The following is a 27,144-nucleotide window of genomic DNA, read 5'->3' on the forward strand; positions in this document are numbered from 1 at the left end:
AAAACAAAAAAAGAGCACAGCACCGGGAATCATAATCAACACCATTTAGAGAGCAAAGACATCTGGTTTAAAAGGGCTGTTATGGATGTCAAGCACATCAACCTTAATAAAGTCTCACTGAAAAGTGGTTGAGGGTTACATTATCACTTTTACGATACTTCCAATGTTATCACTATATCATGGCAGTTTCATGCCATTCTGAACCTGAAGGAGGGACTGCACCTGATAGAATGGTGGTGCTCAAACACGTCCAAGTGTTGGTTTCTCAAAAGGGCATACATGGCTTCCAGAACTGAATATGTCATATAGATGAATACTGAATTGTAAAATAACAGGTCTATTTTATCCATCATTTATGCCTTACGACTGAGATGAATCTACAAACATATTCACCACCAACACTGTCAGGATCAGAGGTTTACCTCTCACTAGACCATCCATCCTAAAAAGTTATTATGCACTCGCAATATAGATAGATCCTCAAGAGGAAAACTATTTCAGCAACCAACATTTTGATTTTAAGTAGATGCTAGAACTTTTTCTGCTTCATAACAAAGCTCAATAATGCTACATTTCTTTACAGACTGTGCTAGAATCAACACAGCAACATAATCCTGAACAATGAAGGTAAATAGGGCCTGCTGTAGCTTGTTTATCAGACCTTCTACTGTAGCAAATGATTGCCCCAGAGGTGGTGTGGGGTGTAGGTGGGGGTCTATCTTTTGAAATGACTAATGTCTGGGGGATGCAAGGTGTCAAGGGGGACGTTGGTAAATGGCAGCATGTGGCAAGGTCGCCTCTCCATTTGTCTGCCAGTGGGATGGCAAAGGGCCGCTGCGTAGCGGGGCTATAGCTCTGTGACTGCCTGACAACCTCGTGCGGCCCTGCAAGCAATGGGGGCCCTCAATCTTGTTTCACTATGGGGATGTCTAGAACTGGTGTGGTGCAGAGCAAAGTGCCCTCCCCTCCCTTTCAGTGCCTCTCTCCACCTCCCAGAAGCATCCATCACAGCGTTCCCCAGTGGGGCGTGGGTAACGGATCGACTTTCCTCCGGAGCGCTAATCAATCCGACTCTCGCTGCCTCTCCCTGGGAACATTTATGGCCTGCCATAAAGCAGGCCTTTGGGGCATTACGGCACCCAGTAATCCTGCTAAGTGAGCAATATTTTCCATCTCTGGGGCTGCAGTTAGACGGGCTTGGGCCATAAATAGCAGAGTTAATCTGTGGCCATGACTTCTCGGCCAACCCTCAGTAGTCACAACCCCACTAGGGCCAGGTGGGAGCCACCCGGCGGCCAAGGTAAAACAACTTGAGAGACGAAACGATGAGATGGCCTTCTCCAGTGAAGTTGGCGTTGGATCGCTGCTTTTCCCTTTTTCCCCACCTCTCTGTAGTCTGCTCTGCTGGAAAGAGCCTCTGAGGGAGCAAGCATCTATCATGGAGGATACAGGGCCCAGTTGGAACTGATGCACCACTGAAGTTATCTCTATTAGCCAGCAAGTTCATAAAGTATCTATGAAGAAAACAGTTTGTCACTGTGCACTCCAAACACAATTCATTACAGAGCCTGGAGTTCACAAGTAGCTACCAACAGCAGCATGGATTAACATAAAGCAGAAAATAAAAGAGCTGGACAAGGCAAAGGAGTTAATGGCATAAGCATGCTGATCAACTGACCTGTCTTTGAACATGCAGCTATAATAACTTTATGAGATGTGAAGTGAAAAACCAATGACCAAAAAACCCAACATGAATGTTAAAAATAAGCCACAAAAGGAAAACACTAAAGCCAAGAATGTGGCTTTATTCTTTCAGACTTCCTTCCAAGGTCAGTGAGTTCTGCTCAAAGGGGAGCCACTTCCCCATTTTATGCCCAGCTGAGTTAAAACGGATATGTCGATGTGCTAGTATTTCTTCAGAACATCTTAAAACAGGCCGTTTTCTCTCAGGGCACCAGTGGGAGTTCCAAATAGTAAAACATAGACGATAGAAAGCAAAGCTAGCCTTAGGTTGAGTGTTGCCAGAGGGCTGCAGCAACTAAACTGTTGCTGCTAGCGTTGATCCCATTTTATTTTATTCTGCCCATCATGCATCAAAATGTTTCCCTGAGGTACCTTGGCTTTGAGGAGAGGCCTCCGTCTCTTTTTTGCTGGAAGGCCAAGTCTCTCCATCACACCATGGGTGCAGAAGTCAAGGTCTTCAACCCCCGGCCCTCAGCAGCCCTGCTCAGCTCAGCCAACCCCCCAGGCTGCCTGCTTGTCAGTCAGAAAAGCTTGCTGACTTTTTTAGTCTTTGGTTCAGGTCAGAAACCCAACATTGTTTTTTTCATTCAGAGCGAGGCAGAAACATGACAGGTGTCCATGGAAACAACATTTGTGCAGACGTTTCCAGTTCTTTGATTTTTTTAAACAGGAAAGGTCAGTTTTCACCGTACTGCCATACCTCTTGTGCGGAAAAAGGTTTAGTTTAGGAGCATGGTTTAATTGAATAGAGGGCAAATGATGGATATTGCTAGGATATGGATAAATAAGTAATCTAATTCAATGCATTAAGTATGGCAGTGGTGGAAATCAATACATGTAAATTACAAAGTCGAAGAACCTCCGGCAACTTCACCCTTTTGAGAAGCATGATATGGAAATAATCCTACCTCACATTTTTGGTTGACTGCAGTCTTCACTGTACATACTTCATTTCAAACACATGTTTTGAATACAGTCCAATTAATCAAACCTTCAAAAGAATTTAAGGCTGTCTTTCATCACTTATTATTTTTCCAGGAAATCCAACTCCTGCCTTGTCAAACTGTGATCCTGCCGAGTGCGAGGCATAGACTCTGAAAGACTCTGACATGTTCTTTGATTCCTCCATTTTCTGTTCTTCATCTTATCTTCTCATGTCATATTTATAGTAGCAGCTAGCATGCAGCAGTTTGTGGTTAACCTCTGCTGATGAATCTTGTCAAGTGTACTGTTCTTCTCTCTCTCTGCCGTCCCCTTTGAAGAAGTCTATGAAGGCCTCCTCTCTGTTTGAGACCTGGGCACCATCCAAGAGGGATGTCAGAGCTTTGTGGAGCCTAGCTCCAGCCCAGCGAGTTGCTGGGGATGGTGATGGGGCCGGGAGTGATACTGGAGTACCACAAGTCACTGCTGTTGTTGCTGTCGATGGTCCTGGCCAAGCCTGAGTAATGCTCTGGGGCTCCCAAATCATTTCCATTTGGAGCAGGAATGAACCCCAGCTACAATTGGACTCGTATGGTCTGCAAGGCTCATGAAAATCCCTCTTGTCTTCTAGATGTATAGCAGCTCCCCCATCAGGCAGAGGACTAACTTGCTCTTTGTATTTATGACAAAATAAAAGCTCAATAACTGATGTAATCAAATACCATAGATACAAGGGCTGCACTGTAGCTGAAACAGAAGATTGGACTTCTTCCCCTGAAGAGACATTATCACTGTAAGGCTCAGTAAGCATGAACCTGTCATCCACTCCTACCCTGTGAGCAGGGATTTTAACTCCCTTACTGCTAAAAGAGGAATAAGGAGCACTGACTTTGTACAGGGGACTACGCCACAGGGTGGGAATTGGAAAGGAGGTGGAGGAAGAAGAGGGATGATATTCTTAGCACTGACAGTGCTGCTCCACTCATAAAACCTTTGCTTTATCTCTCCCAACAATCAGTCTAATTATGTTCATTGGAGGAGTCCAATTAATCCTCCATTGTCAGCCGGTGGCTAAGTGTTTCTCTACCCCTCACACTGCCACACACAGACACAGTGGAATCTGCAATTAACACTACCCAAATTTATTTAGCGCCACTTGCCTCAGCTTCTGACTCCCTCCAATTATGCCTAATCAATTCCGCCAGGAGGTGGTGAGGGAGCGGGGCACTGGGGAGGTCACTGTCATTTGCTGCGACAAACCCCTCTGTGCCACCCAAAGGCCAGATGTGTCAGCGACGTTGTCACGTGGCAAGACACACAAACGATCCTCGCTGAATAGCTAACTAATACTCCAGCTGCCCTGCACGTGGTGCCTCCTCTTGCTCCATTGTTGGTGTTAATTGAAAAACTTGCGATATAGACCAAAGGCGGCAGCACTTGGCTTCAAAGCTCTCTGGACAAACATGCCAGGACCTGGCCAGGCCTCTTCTCTCGTCTCCAGGCTGCTAATTAAATGGCCACAGAATAACTGAACTATAAGGACTGCAACCTGTCACTAGTGCCACAAATTTCTATAAAATAAGCCGTTCTAAGTGCATAGTGGATACAAGTAAAGGCTCCACACTAGTAGGAAGTCAGGCAACATTTTGCAGAATTAACAAAAGTATTGCAATAAGAAAGAACATCACATATGTGTCTTGCAATCTTACTCTTATTGTCATTATTAAAATGTATACTGCCCGATTTTATTTGTGTATCCATTTTACACGTGCTTCTGCATGTTTGCAGGATGTGGGTTAATATATACAGTAGCCGTATGTTCACGTCTTATGTGTGATCTGTATGTATGTATACAGGCATGTGACCATTCATAGGCACATGTTTGCAGTACATCAGTGTATGAAATTGAATGTGCCCACTCATGCTAACATGTCCATATTTTGTGTGTGTGTGTGTGTGTGTGTGTGTGTGTGTGTGTGTGTGTGTGTGTGTGTGTATTCACTGCCTAGGGCTCACAGACAAGTTGGCCTCCTTCAAGATACCTTTTTGCGCAAGCGCTGTCAAACCAAAGCCCCACAGTGGGCACAGACACTGGAAAGGCAAGCCCACTGACTGGAATAACCATGTTACAAACCCGCCGTAAAACGCCACTAATATTTAATGCCTTGCTGTCAGGTCTGAAGGGCACAGGCACATGGAGGAACTGTGCAGCCAAGTGTGTGTTCCTCTGCAAGGCTCACTGCATCCGACTGTGAGCGGAAATAAAAATCTGAACAAGGGTGTGTTTCTGTGTGTTTGTGAGTGCTTCTAGCTGACAAATAATAATAAAAAAAATCTTGATTTTGCCTTACACGCAAACCTCACTAACTTTTTTAGCTCACAGCATTAATGTTTTTGCTGATCTGTGTCAGCTGGAGACACTGCAATGCTTCCTCACCACAGACAGCCGGTGGCAAGTCCCTTACTAATCCACGAGGTGTATCAGGTGATGGGAGGCATCACAGGACCTGATAACATCGCAATGTCTCTGGCAGGATCAGGTTGAAGAGGCACCTAGTGGGTAAGGCCAAGCTAACGGCAGCGGATATCAGATCATGGCCTGGGCTTGTGTAATCCTCCGATAATAGACACATTTAGAACCAAGGACGCTGGTGAAACTGTCAACATGCCAGCCATTGTGAATCTAATGAAAATCAATGTCAGAGATGTGTCTGACGTGTGTGTGTAGGCAGTGTCTGTGTTTCTGTGTGTATGCATGTGAGATAGATCTTTACCATGTAGTATCTGTGTGTGTGTGTGTGTGTGTGTGTGTGTGTGTGTGTGTGTCCATATCTATACGTATGTGTGTATCTGCATGCTTTTGTTAAAGCATGTAGTAGGTCTGTGTGTACAGTAGGTGCATTATGTGCAGTAGGCGCATTATGTGTGTGCAAGTCATATGAAGATGTATGTGTGTCTATGGGTGTTGCAATGGTAGGGGGACTGGCACTAAGAATAGCATTCTCCTCTTGACCCGATTGCCTGGATGTTGTAATTCTCCAGTGTAGCGTATTACTTTCACACCGACAGCAGTTTAAGTACAGAGCCCCCTGCACCGGTGCAGTCCAAACACAGGCCCCTGCGGATGCTTTCCACTTAAAACAAGCAGTGGGAGCGCATTAACATTTCAAGGTATTATTTCAAACGTGGGGGAAATTGCTGTTGAATATTTCATGCATGCCAGTACAAGTCGTATGTATCCCACTGTGGCTGCGGCAGTGGCGGAGGTCGGGGGGGGGGCGCGACCTGGGCATTGGTAGTGCGTCTGGTGTGTACAGTCCTGCTCTACATCAGTGTCAGAGGAGAATCCACTTTGAAGAGCAATTACACTGCCATTACCGGCTCATTAATTAAACTGAGAGCGACCAGGCTAATTCAGCCTTGTGACCCTGCAGAACGTGCTCACAGCTGGCTGCACCGCTCAGATATTATCCAATCAGTATTGCGACGACGCACTACTAATTGGCGATGTTGTTATGTCTACGGCTCAGTGTCACAGCTCGAGTCTGGCCTTTGACTAAAATCACATGTCACGCCTTCCAATTACTCCCTGATGTTTCCCACTGTGTGCTATCTAATTAAGTTAAAATACTTAAAATATTACTTTTCAGTCTTGTTCTGAGTCATTTGGATCTGATAGGTCTATCAAACAGAAGTTTCATTTCAAAATGAATAATCTAGCCTTTGAAATATTGACACCTGCTCCTACACACACAATTTACCATTTGTAACTATAGATATTAAATAAGATTACTATCTTGCCCAAACAGATTTTCTCAATATTTGTGCTCCCCCACTCAGTGAACCTGTGACTTCAGACTGAACATACTGGGCACTTCACCCCCATATGTACTGAGAGTTCCACCCTCTTGGACCATCTCCTCCCCTCTGGGCCCGGGAAACAAACCCTGACCCTCTTCCCCTACGGGGTCAACCACAAGAACCACACCCCCATCTGGTTCCAGTTCCTCTGGGACTGCTAGGGGGGGGGCGTGTCAACCCTCAGTCTGCCACTTCAACCCCCCCGCCTCGGGGTGTACATGCTCTATTGTGCAAAAGCAATCATTCTTACTCCCCCTCCCTCCCCCCCTCCGCTCTCTTTGTTTTGCAAATGGCCTCTCCCACATCATTTTACATACACACTCCAACCACTGAGCTCTGGGGACTGTCCAGGAAGTAATTGTGGCTTTTGTGCGTGTGGTCCACCCCCCCCCCCCCCCCCCCCTCCCCTCCTTCCCCTTCTTCCTCAAAGGAGCCACGCCCCCTTGTCAGCTGTCATCATATAACTGCCTGCAGACCCAGGGGCCTAATGACAGGATCTATAGTACATGAAAACACAATTATAGCCCTTGGTTCAATTGCTACTGTGTGAATGGCCTTTAAAGAGGAAAAAAGGAACCAAACACATGCTGTCCGCTCAAAGGCATATAAGTCTGAACAATATCCCTTAAATCACAACCCATTAAAACGCACAGAGCGTCATTCTAAGGCTGAACATTTTAAATACACCCTGTTAAAGCGGTTCTCCTTACAGTGGTGATATGCTAATTATAGGACATGCTCGATGCAAGTAGATTTAGGACTGATATGGATACATTTGACCTTGTGTAGCAGCGCTACGTGCTGTTTTAACGAGCTAATATGAGCGCTGGCGTTGGCATATACAACCCACACGTGAGCCTCGGTGTTCCAGCGGCATTTCATTATCTCCGACGATGTTGTTTTCATGGTAATATTTTGAAGCCACATTAAGCATCCATTACAAGACGCTGCAGGAAACATGTTGATGGAACCTGCAAAAGAGCCTGGGCTCAATATGGCAAACCCTGACATACTTTACATTAGGTAGTCAAAATGGCAGAAGAGGAGGGGAGAGGCCTCCTGCCATCTTTTTCAAATGAGAACAGTGACCCCCAATGGACGACGCGAGGCAATCTGGCAAAACAGCATCATCCACCACCTCCTTATGAATGTGGGTGCAATAACTCTCTAATGCAGCAGGGGTCAGTGTTGTATCACAGCAACCACTGAACACAGTGAGAAAAGGAAAGGAAAGCTGTGGCTGCAAAGATCACATCTGTCTCAGTAAGCCACTAATGACATTTAAGCCGTCTGAGTTAATGTCCAGCTTTGCTACTTGCCAATCCCCCCCCCCCCATGAAAACTGGGGCAGGGGCCACGGCAGATCCCATTAATGTAGCGACCCTAATGGGCTAAAGTGGCAAAGATGACACTTAAATGTTCAGATACCGCTAAGTAGGCAACCACTTCATCACAGCCACGCAGGGGATGCACGCTTATACAGACACATACACAATTATCTACACACACAAATAAGACCCCATGCTTAACTAGACAGATGTATGTATGTATGTGTATGCACCACACACAGGAGAACATACAAACCCCATTGAAGAACACACAGCATATTACCTAGCATATAAACGAGATGCACTGCACATTGGAAGACACATGCGAAAAACACAATCTTCAAGCCAAGCAACAATTAAATTGAATCTAATTAAATAGGTGCTAATTGAAGCGCTAATTAACTAAAACAAATTGATACGACTGTGACAAGGAGTGAATGAGGCATTTGTAAATGATGGTGGAAAACAATACAAGTGGAGCGTAGCAGCCTACTGCAGGAATGCATCAGAATACAGTGTGGCCTCTCTATTGTCTTACCCCCTCTCAGACCTGTCAAAACACACAGGCCTCCCAATAAAAGACCTCTCGCAACTACAGGAGGCTTCTCTTTTCAGTAAAGGCTCAGGACTGCCACCCACTTCCATTCTACCTAACAAACACCAGATCCCTACGTCATTAAAGCCTCCCATGTAACATAGCACCGCATACCAGGCGGCTGCCAGCCTCCAGACACAGAGGTAGCCAGGAAACCTGACCCCCGACAGTGCTGAGTTACAGTTCAGCCGATTTTGTAGGCCGATACCATTATTCTGTACTGAGGCTATACTTGAAAGAATTCAGTGTGTTCCCTGATCTTTATTGTCCTTGAAATTCTTGATAATCAACAAAAACAGCCGAGACATTAAAAGCACATTAAAGTCCCACAGACACAATTTGTGACTCACCATGTCTATTTAATGCGTGGATGAAACACTGAGGGTGGACTGTTTCTGAATTATTTCCATTTTAGTGAATGTCTCATTGCAACAGTGATTCAACACACCTCATGAAAGCTTTCACATTTGCAGACACCTGCTGCCCCTTTGGGATTTCCAACTTAGATTTCTCTGGTTCACAGGAAATGCTACCATGGCTGAGTAACTGGGGACAAAAAGCATGCCACCTACAGAACATTTATCAAAAAAAATATACAAGGAAAAATGATGTCATGTTAACTAACCACACTGTGTAACTGACAAGCAATCTTTTCAAAAACACCACAGCACTGGAGATCAAGAACTACTAACAAACAAACTCAGATCTCACGTATTGAAATGTAAAATGAGAAAACGTTATTGCACTTTAATGTAGCGGCATCTCAACTTCTTTTTATCAGGAAGAAACTGTTAATAACATACAGCACATGTAGGTGACACTAGAAATCTGAAATCTCATTTGTATTTCTGTTCACTAAAAGGGCAATGTCAGCTGACTTCTACACATCGGTCTGAAGTGACCTAAAAGGCTGCACAATCTGAGAGTCTGAGCAACCACATTTCTAACACTTTGGTTTCACACACACACACACACACACACACACACGGCTTTATAACCTAAGGTTTTTGATCTTCTTTCTTGTTTACATCTCTTTAAGACCTTTGCGATTAGCCTGTTTAATTAAAGCAGTTCACAATAAATCAGACCTCACCTGAGCTCAAACTATAACAGCTTGTAGAAAGCTTTTGTTGGAATAATATGACCCCAGAGACCAGAGATTTCCTGGAACACACATGTCTGTACTGCTCCCTAAACATTCCTGTAATATAAACCACAAATGATACTGTAAATCATAAAGCACAAGGTGTAACAAAGTCTGTGTCCCTGCTGTCTGTTCTAGTTAAACATCTACCAGGGCCAATGCATCTGTTGCTATAGCTACAGATTCTCTGGTAGATGCAAAGCTGGAATATTATGTAGCCTGGGAGGTCCCACTTTAATAAATGACATAAAAAAAGTAATCACAACTACCCAGCTAGGTAAGCGCAGAGAAATAATGTCCTGACAAATTTATTACGGCTAAGACTCCTGAGTCCAACACCTAATGACTGCAAACAAAAACAAATCTGCACCCCAATGTAAGTGCAAAATTTAAATTAAAATATTGCTCTACATACTTATCCCATGCAGCAATAGCAGATTGCACACAGTATATCCAGGAGGAATTTCTCCTTTCCTCCGTTACCTAGTCCAATCCCCGCATGCACTAGCGTGAACGAGCTCCAACAGAGCATGACTTTAGATCCCTGCTAATTTAATGTTCCCCAACCTAATTGTCCCCAGAGTGGTTGCTCTGTATCTCAATGACTGTGGCTTGTTAAAAGTGATGGGACGTGTATGTGAATGGACCAACAGTACAGCAGCCCGGCCAAGCACCTTACATGGCCTGACATTAATCACTGTGCACTGTCCCATGCAATATTCACCTGGCTAAGCACAGCAGGCGCAGAGGTTGTCTGGCTGTGTCATGCGCTTCCTTTTATTTCCAGTTCTATTTCAGTCTCTCTCTTTCTACCTCTCTCTCTCCTTGGCTGAGGGGTTGGGAGGCCGTGGGGAGTGGAAAGGAAAAATCCTGAGAGGGCTAAATATTCCTGGAAGTTGCACTTTAACTAACTGACAAAGTCATTTTACTGGTGTTCCCTTTGAATTCTGGTTTGATGAGATTGCTCCTGTGGGTCACATTTATCACAGTGGCATTTACATCTTGCCCTTGAATTATAAAAGGATCTCTTAAGGTCGTTTTATGCTTCTGCGTTGAATCGACGGTGTACCCCCGCAGACCCCTCTGCGTCTACGCCGTAGCCTGACCTGCACCTCTCGAAAAATGTAACTACACGTCGCAGCGACGCACGTCGCTCGGCCGTGGCTTGGTAGCGTTGCATTTCCCTCCGACTCATTTCCTGGTTCTCCTTCTCCAGAAACAACATGAAATTAAGGAGAGGGTTAACTTTTCCTGCTCCAGATTTCCCACCGTGGTCAGAAAGAACAGGGGAGACACTTTGTTTCTCTCACTATGACTCTAGAGTCGCTACTCGCTCCGAAGCTAATCGCCGTCACTCTCTCACTTCTCCCTCGCTCTATCCCCTACTCCCCACGCACACACATGCCGGCTCGACGCACACACCAGCGCACAAGTATAAACATCAGGCCACTTACGTAGGCTACGGAGAAAGCTCTGCGTTGAGCCCCTGCACAACCATAAAACAAGTTTTTGTGTGTCAATCTGTCCATCCATGGAGCAGGTACCCATTTTGACAGATTAGTCATTACTTCAGATGAATATCTGCCACCTCTGAGTTTACCAACTCCCCAAATCTCACCATCTGGGGCCAGTTCAGACTGGGACCCAGTGCAACTCCACTGGAGTGGAGCAGCGCACATGAAATCATTCTACGCCCTCCCCCCACCTCTATTTCATCACGGGTGGGACTGTTCCCTCATCCTTTCCCAGCCTTCCCCCAACGTCCCGGGAAAAGTCAACACCACCAGCCCCAGTGGAAACCCATGGGGAAGAGTTTGGCTCCTCACACTAAATCCACTGTGGTCAGGACGTCTGTTGAGCAAAAATAGACGGCATTTAGGAAACTTGAAAACACACAGAGAGAAAGGTGGTGCTCCCAGCCACTTGTTCATATGGGGAAATCATGACGGGAAGGGAAAATAAAAGTCTACTGACCTTTTTACCAAAAATATGATATGTGCCAGTTTTACAGTTTGTTTATTCATAATTCCATTTTCAATTCTTTACTTATCGTCTATGGGTAGTCTTTACCTTTAATTGAGTCTAACTAACCATGATCAATATCAGTTGGTTTTAAAAATTCGGTTTCGTTTTTTCTACAGAAATCTTCCAACAACTACTTTACAAAAACAGCTGTGTGAGCTTTTAACAATTTGAGCAAGCAGTTTAACAACACAATTCATGTAAAAGAAAAAAAGCCTTGTTTGTAAGCCAAACATCAATTAATAGAGCGGTGTTATCATTCCAACATTCATTATGGTGATATATTACCTCTGCACACCGCATTCTCTGATCTCTGTTCTCATTAGCTGGCTTTACTATCCTCTGCTGGGAAAACGGGAGTTTGTTATTCATGCCATTTCCATGCTACATGGTAGATGCTGTGCTGAAGAGTCATCAAATGCTCTTGTAATTCCTTGGGCAGCAATTCAAGTTAATGAAGTCATTCATTTCTCATTTTAAACTGAAACACTTGACTGTATTTTTATAGCGATTCAAGCCAAAATAAGATAAGACATCTTTCATTTAAAAAGTGACCTTTTACTTAGTCATGATTCATACTGACATGGTTGAACCACAGTAGCATTTTGTGAATATAATCTGGATAAGGTTACTGGTTTAAACTCATGGTACAGCTGGGAAGTAGTTTTGGTAGGGAGAGTAATACTCTTCGCTACTATTGTGCATACGTTTTCGTACAATATACGTTCATGAGAATGTGTTGCCTACACTGGCTGTGGTCAATGCTTATGCAATCCCTTCCAATAATATGCTGCACAATCAAAAGGTTTAAAAAGAAGAAGCCCATATTGAAATAAAAAATGTACTAGGCTTAAAAGTAATATTCCTTTCTGAATGATTCGTAGGCAAGGCATCCAACATTGCCAGGGTACATCTAATGTCAGCAATCCATTCATCAGTGTGTGTGTGTGTGTGTGTGTGTGTGTGTGTGTGTGTGTGTGTGTGTGTGGATGTATTAATTTGTAAATAATCAGATACCTAATTTTTTGAATTAAACACTTCATATTGTCATGTATTTCTCTCTTGCACAGGCACCTGTGTCTTTGTCTGCTAACTGGTCTTTGATGTGGTAAAGACAATTATCCGCCGTGTGATCATGCATACATGTTCATGTTACAAGCAGCTGACTAATTGATCTGTCAAGGTCTATTACAAGTCACGCTCCTCCACTCGTCTCTGTCTTTTCTACTCTGCGCACACTCTCACATGTGATGTGATGTGCCTGTAGAAACCTCTGCAGCGTGCCTCATTATCCTCTCATCTAATGATGCTCTTTGTTAAATTGCAGCATTAACCTGGGTAACAGGAGTAAAGGCCTTTTCTATCGTGTTACCACTTACAAGCTTTCCAGCCCCATAATTACATCAAGGATGTCACATGTAGGCTGATCTCATTACAAGTGCAAAAGTAGACAGTGTTTTAGTTCCTCGATAAACCAAAACATCATAAGCAGATAATCGGAAAGTGAACAAAAGGTGTAAGCCTCGGGAAAATAAGTGGAACAAATATTTCTTTATGTGGTGGAGGAAAAAGTCTTTAGCAAAGTACATTTCAGTTACAGTAACATCTTGTGTCCTGTAGCCTAAATATGGAACTTCATCGTACCATCATACTGATGTTAAGTTCTTTCAATATGTCCAGCAAAATCTGACATCCACTGTTTCTGTCAGAACAACAACAAAAATGGACAATTTTGACTTAAAGTCAGTCAACAATAGTAAATTACAGCTCAGCCACTTGCCCAGAATGACTCCGATGGGACAGGATTCACCTTGATCCCCAGTTTAAATGGGCTGGAAGCAGAGTGAGCCAGGAGAGATATTGTCTCCTGAGCCGAGCTGCTACCGCTCAGGGTCGCTGCTCCCCAGATAACAACCACCCTACAGCTATCAGTCATCCTGATCACTCGCCCGTTACTGCGGCCCCACTGCCGATGGCCAGCAGTGCTCTTGTGTCTATCTCAGCTCTCAGGCTGCTCGTGAACTATGCTCCAGTACACCGTTAATGCCCCAGCTAATCTGATCGGTCGCTGGTTGGCTTACTGCTTATAAACACACCTAGATATGAAAAGAGGAAGTAATCCTGAGGAAGCTACAGTGTGACAGGGGCATGCAGGACGCTGGCTTCATGTCCACAGGCTGGCCTGAGTATGAGTGGGGGGTTGGAATAATAGAGTGAAGTGTCCAGAGATGTTTTTCTATATGACATTGTTAGTGGAGTGTGTGTGTGTGTGTGTGTGTGTGTGTGTGTGCGTGTGTGTGTGCGTGTGCGTGTGTGTGGGCATGTAGCACAGGGTAGGCCACTGTAGTAATGGACATGGATGATGATGTGATGCGTAGCTATCAGTGTGTTGCATGAGCGAGTCAGCATTATGTGTTATTCATGACCCCCATTTGAAGCATATTGAAGGTACCTGCGAGCTGCTTTTCTTACAGCAGGGAATGACCCAACAACGCAGATCAGACTGGTCTATTGGTTTATGGATATTACTATGACCTACAATGTTAATGACAAAATCTCAGTCGTGAGTTTCTTGATGCTCCTTACCAAAAATAGAAATCAAATGAAACAGATTTTGTTTCATTTCTGGACGAGCAAAGGACAGGGACATATTGTTGGATGAAGAAAGAAAGAACAGTAGTTTACCCAGTCTTTCACACATACAATATGCTCGACCATTCCTAAGGTCCTGGCAAGTCTTCCAATTAGATCAAGTGCTGCCCCCCCACCCCACCCACTGCCTCCCTGTGGCAAACTCTGTTCTGACACTGCAGCTCCTGTCCTTTCGGTGAACTTCTGGCCCCCCCGAGGTGCCTGTGGATCGTAGTGTGTCTTACATCCAGGACACCTCCTTTGACAGGAGACACAGCACAACAGAAAGAAAAAAGGAAGGGCAAAACTACGCTGGCCACTTGGAGAGAAGGGCAACCTGAAGGACAAAGTAGAAAATGCTTCAAGTGCATTTGAGCTGATCGTTGTGGTAAGAGAGTATCCTAAAAGTATACATACCTATATCATCAATATCATCAGCCATAACATGTCAACAGATGCTGTAAAGCCCAGATGGCTGCTCCGTGCTGCCCTTTTCCTACAGTTACAACAAACGTCTTTTTTATGTGTGCATAAACATCCATCTGCTCAGTGTTTGTTTGATAAAAGGATCTACAGTTTGCTTCATTGGATGTAAGTAAGAGTACATGTGTACATGGTATTGTTAAGTTAACTTAGCAGCAAAGAGAACTGTGAATACTAAAAAAAAACACATGACTATGACATTTGAGTGTGAGCCTGTAGGCGCTGTTGCCAGGGACATTTTTTGTGGTAGATCAAATCCACAAAGGGCTCCTCATCGAAGCCCCGTCCATCTGGAATCAAATGTGTTTCATATGCATGGGATTCCATCTATCAGAGACCCTCAGAGAGCATGGAAACATCACAGGGGTTGAGGATGAAGTAAGAATAGATATCTCTACCTATCGCTATCTCCTAAGCTGCGTTATACTCCGTATGATATGCACTCGACCCAGAGAGACTGGACTCAGCAACGGCGAATCAATCAACACCTCCACCCCATAACACAATAACCATGGGAATATGCCTTTATTTATATTGATAAATGTGAATAAAAACAATCAAATTGTTCATACGCTCCCATTAAAAGGTTTTAGTGGGGCATGTTGGCCCACAGGCTTTGACCCTCAGCAAATTGATCGTGTTGTAATGTGCCTCTGCTTGCCACACATGCACAAATTCCTTTTTGGCAACAATATATATTATAAATCATATGATGACAGCAGGTGGGTGTGGGATAAAAAGCAAAGGGAGCGACTTAAGAAACAGGCCTGATCAAACACCACTTGTACTTCAACAAAAGCAGAGAGGACCTATTCAGCTTTCTGAATGCTTATTTAAGGGTGTGGATCAACCGTTTCATATTTCATAATGTTATCTATGATTAATTAGTTATGCAACATGATCATGTGCTGAGTCTCATCTGCACTGTGATAATGGATGGACTGCATTTATACAGTATAGCAGCTGGACGACCTGCTCTACCACCTCCTCCTGAGCCACAGCCGCCTTGGAATTGGGTGTTGTTGTTTCGCACAGCATATGAACACAGCATAATTGTTAGTTCTCAAAACAGTAATAATGTAGCTGGGAATTGGGAGTTTTAGTTACGCAATAAAGGCAGGCTTTAGTTCACATCATGCAGGTTAAAAGATATTTTAGCTACTTAGACAGTGAGACAGTCAAACATTGCTTCAGCCAGACAAAGATTAAAGTAAGCAGCTGATACAAGAACAAAGGAAGGGGCTTGGGAAGTTTAGAAGTTAAGTAAGAGCAACAGGGAACCACCAGGGCATAGGTAACCAGCAGTACTCCAGCTATCTACCGATCACAGGATTTAGGATTTGTTTTTTTAGGGGACTTGAGCAATGCATGGGGTCAATGTGCCTTATCCAAGCCAGACAAACTCTCCCTCTAAGCTGCTGCAAAGTGCTGCAGAGACATTCATTACAATGGTTCACTGACACAGAAGCCTCTGCTGTTGCTACATACGGTAACTGTAGTTTTAGTATGTGGTACTGTACACAGTATCGTGTGTACACTCATTTCTGGATTGTTTTGTTTTGTGATTCATTACTTCGAAAAATACATGCACATCAATGATAAAATAAACATTTTGTTATACATTCCTCAACATAAACTCAGATTTTTAAAAGACTTTCTCCTCATAGATTCTGTATGTCTACCAAAAAATGTGGTTTATATATTAACAGTCCAATTTAAACTTTTATGCTACAAGTATTTAGACCGGCAGAAAAATTCCTAAATTTTAGAAGCGTATGGTGCACATCATCCTTGATATGGAACATTAGTCACCTTCTCTCTGGGGGGAAACCATTCACTAAAGGTTAGACTAAAGGGTTTACAACTCTTCAAGGTATTAATGGGGCAAACACTATCCTTAACTTTCAAAAACTTGTCTCTCAATATAATATTGATAAACACTCTCTTTTCTTCTACTTCAGAGTAAGGTCAGCTTGTAAAGCCTACGGGGTTCCCTGGAGGGTCACGTCATCCACAAGCGAACGTCATCCACAAGCGACAGCAGTCGGCGGGGACGAGGCAGCCGGCAGCTGCCTTCAACCTCCTACCTAACAGTCGGCTCTATCGCCTAGTTTTTATTATACTAATAAAGTGTTTTTAAAACCAAAGATACATTTTTACGTGTAAGTAAGTATTAGCCTCACGCTAATTTATCAAGACTAGGCCTACCGGCTAAACTAACGCTAGCTTCATGGCAACCTCCCCACTCCCCCTCAGGATTTCCTCGTTGTTCAATAATACAAACAAAGAAATTGCTGACCTCAGGGAAGATGTTCGTCGGCTTTCCGAGGACTTAAAAACCAAAGATGCTTTGTTAACCGCCTGCTTGGACGTGGCTCATAATCAGTCGCTCCGGATCTCATCTCTCTCGGCGGCCTTCCAGGATACCGCGCCATGGGACCCAGCTGCCTGCCCACGCCCATCGTCCTGCTCGACACCGGTTATCAAGCCACCCTGGACTGAGGTGGTTTGCGGCCGAAAGAGATCCTCGGGTAGGGCTCCATCGCCTCCTGCCCTCAGCCTCTCCAACCGCTTCAATGCTTTGTCGGAGTCGGAGCCGGTGGTGGCCAGTGCGGCTCACCGGGCTCGCCCCGCTTCAAAGCAGACTGACCAGCCGTCGTCACGGAAGACGATTGCTACCGCGCGGCGAAAGCTTCTGAGGGATGCGGTAGTGGCCTACACTGCCTGGATCAGCCAAATGACAACGTTCCTCAAAAACAATCTCCACAACCGAACGGTAAGCAATCTTCCTCTTCTTTTCCCTGCCCATCTGAAACCGACACTGACTGTTTTGCTCCCGTCACCGGCTATCCACACCCCCCCACTCCTCGTCCGCTCTTCCCCCTAACCACAGTAATTATTGGAGACTCCATCACTAGAGACCTACGGTTTCATAATGCTGTCACACACTGTTTTCCCGGAGCCAAAGTTGCAGACATCCTGGCTAAAGTTATGGACCTGATACCCTCATTTCCGACCTCTATCAAACGCATCGTGGTCCATTGTGGACATAACGACATGTCCACTCGGATTCAGGAGTGTGAGCGCACAAGGCGAGACTTTACCACTCTCATTGAGGCTTTAAAAAGCACTGGGAAGTCGGTTTTTATTTCGGGCCCACTTCCATCTCTAGGTCGCGGATCATGCCTCTTTAGTAGACTACTCTCCCTTAACACCTGGCTCCAGCTCACATGCAGCATTCACAAGATAGGTTTTATTGACAACTTCAATCTGTTTTGGGAACGTGGCTCCCTGTTCAGCAGGGATGGGATTCATCCCAATACACGCGGAAGCCAGATGCTACGTGGAAATTTGCACCACGCCCTGCATACCCAGACCTCTGATTGACTGTTTACATCCCGTAAACACTCTCACAAGCACACTGACCAGACACACTCTCCCAAAGTCAATAATCAGAGATACAGCGCTACACGCCCCTCTGTGCTCCCTTCAGAGCAATCACCCATTCATAATCCCATAACCACCGTGTCTGTCCCCCGACTGAGACCGTTTAAACCAAACGCTAACAAAAGAGGTGCTATACTAAACAACCTAATTGGAATTAAAACAACCACTGCAACGATAGAACAGAATAGGAAAATCAAATGTGGACTATTAAATATTAGATCTCTGTCATCGAAAGCATTATTGGTAAACGAATTGATATCAGATAACCACATTGATTTATTCTGCCTCACCGAAACCTGGCTGGGCCATGACGAATATGTTAGTTTAAACGAAGCCACTCCTCCCAGTCATAATAATACCCAAATTCCACGAGGCTCAGGCCGAGGAGGGGGAGTTGCAGCCATATTTGACTCAAGCCTGTTAATTAATCCTAAACCTAAACTAAATTATAACTCGTTTGAAAGCCTTGTTCTTAATCTTCAACACCCAACATGGAAAACAGTACAGCCTATTATATTTGTTGTTGTTTACCGAGCACCAGGTCCATATTCTGAGTTTTTATCTGAATTCTCAGAGTTTTTATCATGCGTAGTCCTTCAATCAGACAAAGTACTTATTGTAGGTGATTTTAATATCCATGTGGACATTGACAGCAATAGCCTTAGTACTGCTTTCAATTCACTGCTAGATTCTATTGGTTTCAGTCAGAGGGTGCATAAGGCCACGCACTGTTTTAACCACACCCTCGACCTTGTGCTAGAATATGGCATCAAAATTGACGATTTAATAGTATTTCCGCAGAATCCTTTATTATCAGACCATTTTTTAATAACTTTCGAATTCCTACTACCAGACTATACAAAATTAAATAAAAGTTTCTACACTAGATGCTTATCTGACAGTGCTATAGCTAAATTTAAGGAAGATATTCCAACAGCACTTAACTCAATGTCATGCCTTAATATAACAGAGGACTGTTATGTTAACTTTAGTCCCTCCCAACTTGATAACTTTGTAGACGCTGCTACGGCCTGCCTACGGACTACTTTAGACTCGGTTGCTCCTATCAAAAAGAAGATGATGAAGGAAAGGAAACTAGCACCTTGGTATAACTCCCAAACTCGCAAATTAAAACAAATCTCACGAAAACTTGAAAGTAAATGGCGTTCCACCAAACTGGAAGAATCTCGTGTGGATTGGCAAGATAGTCTAAAAAATTATAGGAGGGCCCTCAGAAATGCCAGATCAGACTACTACTCAATACTAATAGAAGAAAATAAGAACAACCCAAGGTTTCTTTTCAGCACTGTAGCCAGGCTGACAAAGAGTCATAGCTCTGTTGAGCCATCTATCCTATAGCTCTGAGCAGTGATGACTTCATGACCTTTTTTAATGATAAAATTATAACAATTAGAGAAAAAATTCATCACCTTCTGCCCACAGCTTCTAACGGCTCACCATTGGGCGCAGGAGGGCTAGAGAGAACGATAAGACCTGATACTTATTTAGACGGCTTTTATCCTTTAGACCTCCAAAAATTAATGTTAAGGGTCTCTTCAGCTAAGCCAACTACCTGTCTCTTAGACCCCATTCCAACGAGGCTACTTAAAGAAGCACTACCCGTGGTCAATACCACATTACTAGATACGATCAATATGTCCTTATTAACGGGTCACGTACCGCAGTCTTTTAAAGTAGCTGTGATAAAACCTATTCTGAAAAAACCCACCCTCGACCCTGAGGTCTTAGCCAACTATAGACCTATATCTAACCTCCCGTTTCTCTCCAAAATCCTTGAGAAGGTAGTCTCTAATCAATTGTGTGACTTTCTGCATAGAAATAGTCTATTTGAAGACTTTCAGTCAGGATTTAGAATGCATCATAGCACAGAGACGGCACTGGTGAAAATCACTAACGACCTTCTAACTGCTGCTGACAAAGGACTTGTCTCCATACTTGTCTTATTAGATCTTAGTGCTGCATTCGACACTATTGACCATACCATCCTCTTACAGAGACTGGAACATTTAGTTGGCATTAAAGGAATCGCACTAAGCTGGTTTAAGTCCTATTTTTCTGAGCGATCCCAATTTGTTAATATTAACGATAAACCATCCAAATACGCTAAAGTTAGCCATGGCGTTCCTCAAGGCTCAGTGCTTGGACCAATTCTATTCTCTATATATATGCTTCCTCTAGGCAATATTATTAGGAAACACTCAATTAACTTTCACTGTTACGCAGACGACACCCAATTATATCTGTCAATTAAGCCAGACGAAAGCGGTCAGTTAGCTAAACTTCAAGCGTGCATTAAAGATATAAAATCCTGGATGACCCACAATTTTCTGATGTTAAACTCAAACAAAACGGAAGTTATTGTGCTGGGACCCAAGCACAACTTCATTATCTAAATATATAGCTACCCTAGATGGTATTGCCCTGGCCTCCAGCACTACTGTCAGAAATCTAGGAGTTATTTTTGACCAGGATCTATCCTTTAACGCCCACTTAAAACAAACCTCAAGAACAGCCTTTTTCCATCTTCGTAACATTGCCAAAATCAGGAACATCCTGTCTCAAAACGATGCTGAAAAACTAGTCCATGCATTCGTAACTTCCCGGCTGGACTACTGTAATTCTTTACTATCAGGCTGCTCAAATAAGTCCCTCAAGACCCTCCAGCTGATCCAGAATGCTGCAGCACGTGTTCTGACAAGAACTAACAAAAGAGATCACATTTCTCCTGTATTAGCTTCCCTGCATTGGCTTCCTGTAAAATCCAGGATTGAATTTAAAATCCTTCTCCTGACCTACAAAGCACTAAATGGTCAAGCACCATCATACATAGAAGAGCTCTTAGTACCTTATTGTCCCACTAGAGCACTGCGCTCCCAGAACTCAGAGCTACTTGTGGTTCCTAGAGTCTCTAAAAGTAGAATGGGAGCCAGAGCCTTCAGCTACCAGGCTCCTCTCCTGTGGAACCAGCTCCCAACTTGGGTTCGGGGGGCAGACACCGTCGCCACATTTAAGAATAAACTGAAAACCATCATCTTTGATAAAGCTTATAGTTAGGGAGTGAGGAGTTGCAGCATAGTAGAGTAGAGTAGAGGGAGGCAGGAAGTACAAGCCCGTTCCGGCAGGAGAGAGTACGAGCCTGGTCCAGGGCCCCTCTCTTTAGCCTGCCTCTCTTAGTTATGCTATTATAACTCTAGACTGCTGTGGGAAGCTCCTTCCAAGGACACAATGAGCCGCTCCCTCTCTTTTCACTTGTCTCCTTTTGTGTGCATCTTAGTCCCAGAAATGCCTGTTACTAACCTAGCTCTGGGGAGTTTTCTCCCCGGAGTCCCTTTGCTTCTTCTTCACCCAGAACATCGCCTTGGAATTGGGTGGCACCTACACCGGGGTCCTGGGTGCAGCTGACGCTATGGACTTACTACACCCTGCTACGCTCTACGTTTCCCCGCAGTGTCCGACTGCGTCCTGCCGCGTCCAACCGCGTCCACCCAGGCTGCTGTGCCACACTACACCCCGTAACGCCCTGCTGTGCCCTACTATGACATGAACTACTATGACTACCATTGTGATCACTGTTTCACTATCTTTATTATGACTATTATTGCCACCATTCACCACTTCCCCAACTGGTGCCGTCAGACACCGCCTACCAAGAGTCTGGGTCTGTCCGAGGTTTCTTCCTAACAAAAAAGGGAGTTTTTCCTTGCCACTGTCGCAATAGCTACTGCTAATGCTTGCTCTTGAGGCAACCACTGTAATAGTTGGGGCTTCGTAAAGTACAGAGTTTGGTCTAGACCTACTCTATCTGTAAAGTGTCTCGAGATAACTCTTGTTATGATTTGATACTATAAATAAAATTGAATTGAATTGAATTGAATTGAATTGAATTGAATTAAAGCCTACGGGGTTCCCTGGAGGTCAGATTAAAAAAACAAACATCCCATTTAAAATTGGATACAGAGTTAGAATTAAACCCCCAGAAATGCTGACATCAGGAATGAAAGCTTGAGATAGGGATATATCTGGATAATGTTCTTGGTGCTTTGAAAAACCAAAATCATCAGTATATACATTTGAAATGTTGTCATAGAGCATATCCAACATCGATAATCAGATATCAAATAGGACTGGTACCTGACCCATATTGTTCATTTTGCTCTCACGGAACCACTGGCTTTTTTTGATACATGCTGTATGTTTTTTTTTTTTTGGGGGGGGAAGGTTGTTTGTAACCTTGCAGAACTAACACGGTTACAATTACCAATGGACCCTGCTTTACATCTTCTGATTGATGATTCCCTCCTTTCCTTTACAGACAAACCACGCAGAGTCTGGCTGGCCACGTATTCATTTGCTTCAGAGCTTTTTGGACATTTCTGGAACTATCATTAGTAGGGGTGGGAATCTCTTGGCACCTCACGATTCAATTCCGATTCAGAGGCCAGCGATTCGATTCTACACCGATTATCGATGCATCTCGATGCAACAATTTTTTTTATGTACATTTCCATGCTCCATGATTTTTTTTAAATATACATATAAATCTGAGTTTACTACTCAGAGTTTGCTAATCACTTCCTAGACAAAGCAGCTAGAAAAAGCTTAGATTTTGACATATATATAGTATTTGTCACACAAAAGTTTTAATGAAATGTTTTGTCTACTGAGGTTTTTATTTTGTAGTCATTCCATGCTTGTGGAAGTCCCCTTCTCTCCCAGTAATCTTCCATGTCAGAGGCTCAGTCACGTTAAAAGGTGGAGAATTGGCTTCTTAGAACATGAAACATGGGGTAGTCAGATGTAATCTGATAAAGTAGATGAACAGCCTATATGTGTTTTGCCTAATTATTTTATGTATGTCTTATTAGATCATGTGTGTATATACACAAAATTTAAGTTTTTTTTCTCCTTTTGGCCATTTTTGTGTGTTTTTTTTTCTGTAATCTTGCCTAAACTCTACGTTGTTGTCCATTACCCCACCCTCTTTCACTCACTCTGTTGTCTGATTTGTACTTGTCTGGAGACAGTAACTTTTAAATAAAAATCAACACTTTTTTTTTTCGATTATTAACTTATCTGAATCGAACATCGATTCGTTCTAAAGAGAATTGCGATGCATCCAAGAATCGATTATTTTTCCCACCCCTAATCATTAGCAAGGGTTAAGGATGTACGACCAAATACAGTTTTAATCTAGACAAATTGGATTTCTACAGATTTTTTATTTACAGTAATAAGGATGCTCTGTCTGTGTAGGTATTACTATGTTGTTGGTTGGTGGGGGGAGGAGGGGGATAGGGATGAGGGTTGAGGGGTAGCTGGGTTAAAAAAATCAAAATGCAATCGACAACCTGTTGTAATGTCTGTAGTTTGTTGGTGTTACAATAATAATAATAAAAAAATATATGCACTCAGATTTGTGGTTTGGCTGACGGCAGTAAAATACACTTCAATCTGGAGCTAGGAGCATTTGTTGATGTGCCTCCAAGACATTATTTCAAATTGCACTTAGGAAGCACAAAAAAACACGACAAATAAATAGATGTTAGATCAAGCTACTCATTCAATCTGCAGTAATATCATTTTGGAAGCAAAAAAATACAGCTTCTCTCATGCCACAATAATACAAGGTTTAAATTCAAATTTATTTCTCTATTATATATTCCAAGGACAAAGAAATATCTCACTACTGATGGGTAGAAACATAAAAAACACTTTTTAGCTTTATTTTTCCTGTGGGTTTTGAGCTGCTTTTCTAATTCCTCTATCTTCAGCTCCTTGGGAGCATGTGTAGTAAATCTTCAGAAGAAGTTACTGTAAAAAGGTTTTCACATGACCGCAGCATTTGGTGGTATTATGCAGTTATTATCTGAACTGGAATGTATATTTTAAGTATAAGTCTTGGCAGCCTATTGCACTTAAACTCTGGATAAGAGCATCTGTCTCTTAGCAAACTAAATATCACAGCCAAACTCATTTTCAGCCATGTTAACTTCCTTAGGAAATCTTATCTACGAGAGATATTTTTGTCTGTGGAGGAGGCCCCCGGGCTACACAGCCTCATTATTTAGTTTGGCTTCCTGACTACATTTCCCCTCTTATCCTCAACAGCACTATGGTGGAGCTTGGCCTCGGACAGGGGCATAAAAACATCCGCCCATTTAAACAAACTGTTAACACATAGATGGGCTATCTCACTGGGACAGACTCTGTGGGCTCAGCAGTGTGCTTGAAGCCGGGGATACTGGCAGCCCTCTATCTGCATAAACAAACAGAAAACCACTTCTGCAGTGAAGGAAAACAAGAATGGGATAGCAGGGTAAATTCACCTGAAGGCAGCATACCAACAATTTGCTTATGAAACCACTTTCGGTAGCTCCATGGCTCACCAGTGTATAAAAGACACATGAGGTCCAAAGGCTATCTCACTGATTCCCTATAATTCTTTCCCTATGATAAAGTTTGTACTTGTCTGGTTTCCTCCTTTGTTTCAGTAAGGGAATTACAAATAAACACTATAATCCCAAACCAATAGAAAACTCCCATAGTGCACCTACAGTACAGTCTTTGTGTCATTCTGTGTAGGCTACCGCTGCTGCCATAGGCTACTGTTGTGTAACCTCTGTATTAGCTGCTCTGTTGTAATGCAGTGTCATAGTTGTCAAACTTGCTTAAAGTGCTCATATTCTGCTTTTTTGGCTTTTTCCCTTTCCTTTATTGTGTTATATATCTTTTTGTGCACGTTATAGGTTCACAAAGTGAAAAAGACCAAAGTCCACCCCAAAGGGACTTACCATCTCCAACAGAAAACACTGTTCACAAACTGCTCCAAACAGCTCTATTGTAGTCCAGCCTTTACTTCAGAGACAAACGTGGTCACTTTGGAACACACGTTATAATGCTCGCCTAGCTGCTAGCATGGCACGCCCTTATACTGCTTCTGACTGGTTAGTAGTCCTTACCTAGCTACTGTCAGGGCACGCCCTCATACTCTGCTTCTGACTGGCTAGTAGTCCTTACCTAGCTACTGAGCATGTGCAACTCCCAACAAAGATGGAACAGAAGTGAGATGTCTCACTCTGTAGCTAAAACAGAGAGCTCAACACACAGGGTGAAAAGAGGAGCTGCAGTAATGTGCAGTACAACAAAAATATGGTGTTTTTTGAAAATTAAACCATGTAAACCTATTCTGATATAACCTCTAAATACAATTATGAACCTGAAAATGTACTTTAAACAAGGTGCTATTGCCACCAAGTAAATACAGCTGCAAATAGACTAGCCATCCACCTAGTGTCAACAAGTGATTTCATGATCACAGCAAAGATTTATTTTAACACAGGAGCATGTTTAACATCACTACTACAGCCTGACCTATATGGGACTTTTGAAAAACGATTTTAGAGGGGAGAAATACACAGATTGCCAATATAATGGTCATTACAATGAATTTTGAGGTGGAATGAAAATAGACCTTTTTTATGTGGATTGTGCACCGATGTAATTATTATACATGTACATTATACATTCAATGTACTACTGTATATTGTCAACCAATTCTAGAAATGAACATTGAGGAAATAAAGAATAAATAAAATAAAAATACAACATATACGCCGATACCGATACATACCCATATGTCTGTGATAGGCCAATATCGGTCAGGCTCTAATCACTACTAATGCAGAGCCCAAAATGCAAAAGATAACTATTGGCACCAACTGAAATACAGCTGAACCCATTAACAACTCACAACATAAAGTAACTTTAAACTGCAGCAGGAGAAAAGAAGTTAGTGCCCAAAGTTACCACCAACCACAATGTGATTACTACCTACAAAAGACTGCTGCTGACAAAACCTTAAACAAATAAAGACTGTGGCAAAGACCTGGACTTCCCTAAAGGACAACGTGAATAGTGTCAAAAGTTTCTATTTCAAAAACAATGACAACCAATTACATAATTACGTATACAGTACCATTTTCAAAATGACTGTGGCAATCTTTTGACAACTCTGATGGGCTCAAACTCCAGCCTTTAGCAGACTCGGAACAGGAGTGAGTACTGTATTTGAAGAAAATGATTTTCTCCTGTGCTGAACACTGAGAAGTGGTGTGAAGTTAGCTCTTGCACTCCTCAGCACTGTGGTACCTGTAAAGTCTGTGCTGACACACAAATAGGTAAAGTCCCATCTGATATGGGTGTGAGGCTCTGTTTACACTCTTCACACCTTAGATCTTGTTCTACTTTAAAGTGAATGTGGACCAGCTGTCAGATGGATGGAAAGTATATACTCGGAGAAAAGACTGTCCTGCTTCGTAGTAAAAGAATAGTTTGGAAATAACAGCACTGACCAATCACATCAAAGAAGTGGAACCAGATGCTTCCAAAGCAGCTGATTGGCTCCCCTGCCTTCACAGCAAAAGCCAGCACAGCAGACATCTCTTTCATTTGTCAACAACATACCCACACTTCCATAGTCTATTCAACATATAGTAACCTTTCTAACTTATATTGAACTATTGTCCAGGAAGAATTACTTAAAACTACTATTACTTTATTTCTTAAAGCAATGGAGGCCGAGACACTGACCATTTTGTTCTTCTTGGAGTAAGTCTTCTTCAGCAGCCTCTCAGTGATCCTGTCCTGCTCCCGCTGGGCGTGATGAAGGAAGCCATTCTCCAGGGGATCCACCACCGGCTGGACATTCTCCTCTTCCTCCTCCACCTCCTTGTCGTCCTTCTTCTGCCGCTTCGCCACCTTTTTGTCCTTCCACCGCTCTTTCTTCTCCTGTGTCTTCACAACTCCAGTCTTCTTCTGCAGGGAGGAGATAAAAGCACATTAGAAATCTAGACACAGTCAATGATTACGATTCACCAAGGCAGTGTTAGAGGATGCCATGTAGCCTGTTGCACACAGCCCTTCCTCTTTCATTTTGACTGCATCCTGCA

The 27,144-nt window shown here is 43.2% G+C and overlaps 1 protein-coding gene across 14 annotated transcripts in view; it reads right to left on the reverse strand.

Moving 5' to 3' along the window:
- fbrsl1 (fibrosin-like 1) overlaps window positions 1-27,144 on the reverse strand; it is a 318,377-nt gene that overhangs the window by 182,403 nt on the left and 108,830 nt on the right. For all 14 annotated transcript variants that reach the window (XM_035995470.1, XM_035995454.1, XM_035995460.1 and 11 more), the window contains one exon: window positions 26,786-27,010. In XM_035995470.1, the coding sequence (XP_035851363.1) occupies window positions 26,786-27,010 (225 nt within the window). The remainder of the gene's footprint in view (window positions 1-26,785; window positions 27,011-27,144) is intronic.

This window comes from Sander lucioperca, chromosome 2 (genome assembly GCF_008315115.2).
Source record: "Sander lucioperca isolate FBNREF2018 chromosome 2, SLUC_FBN_1.2, whole genome shotgun sequence".
NCBI lineage: Eukaryota > Metazoa > Chordata > Actinopteri > Perciformes > Percidae > Sander > Sander lucioperca.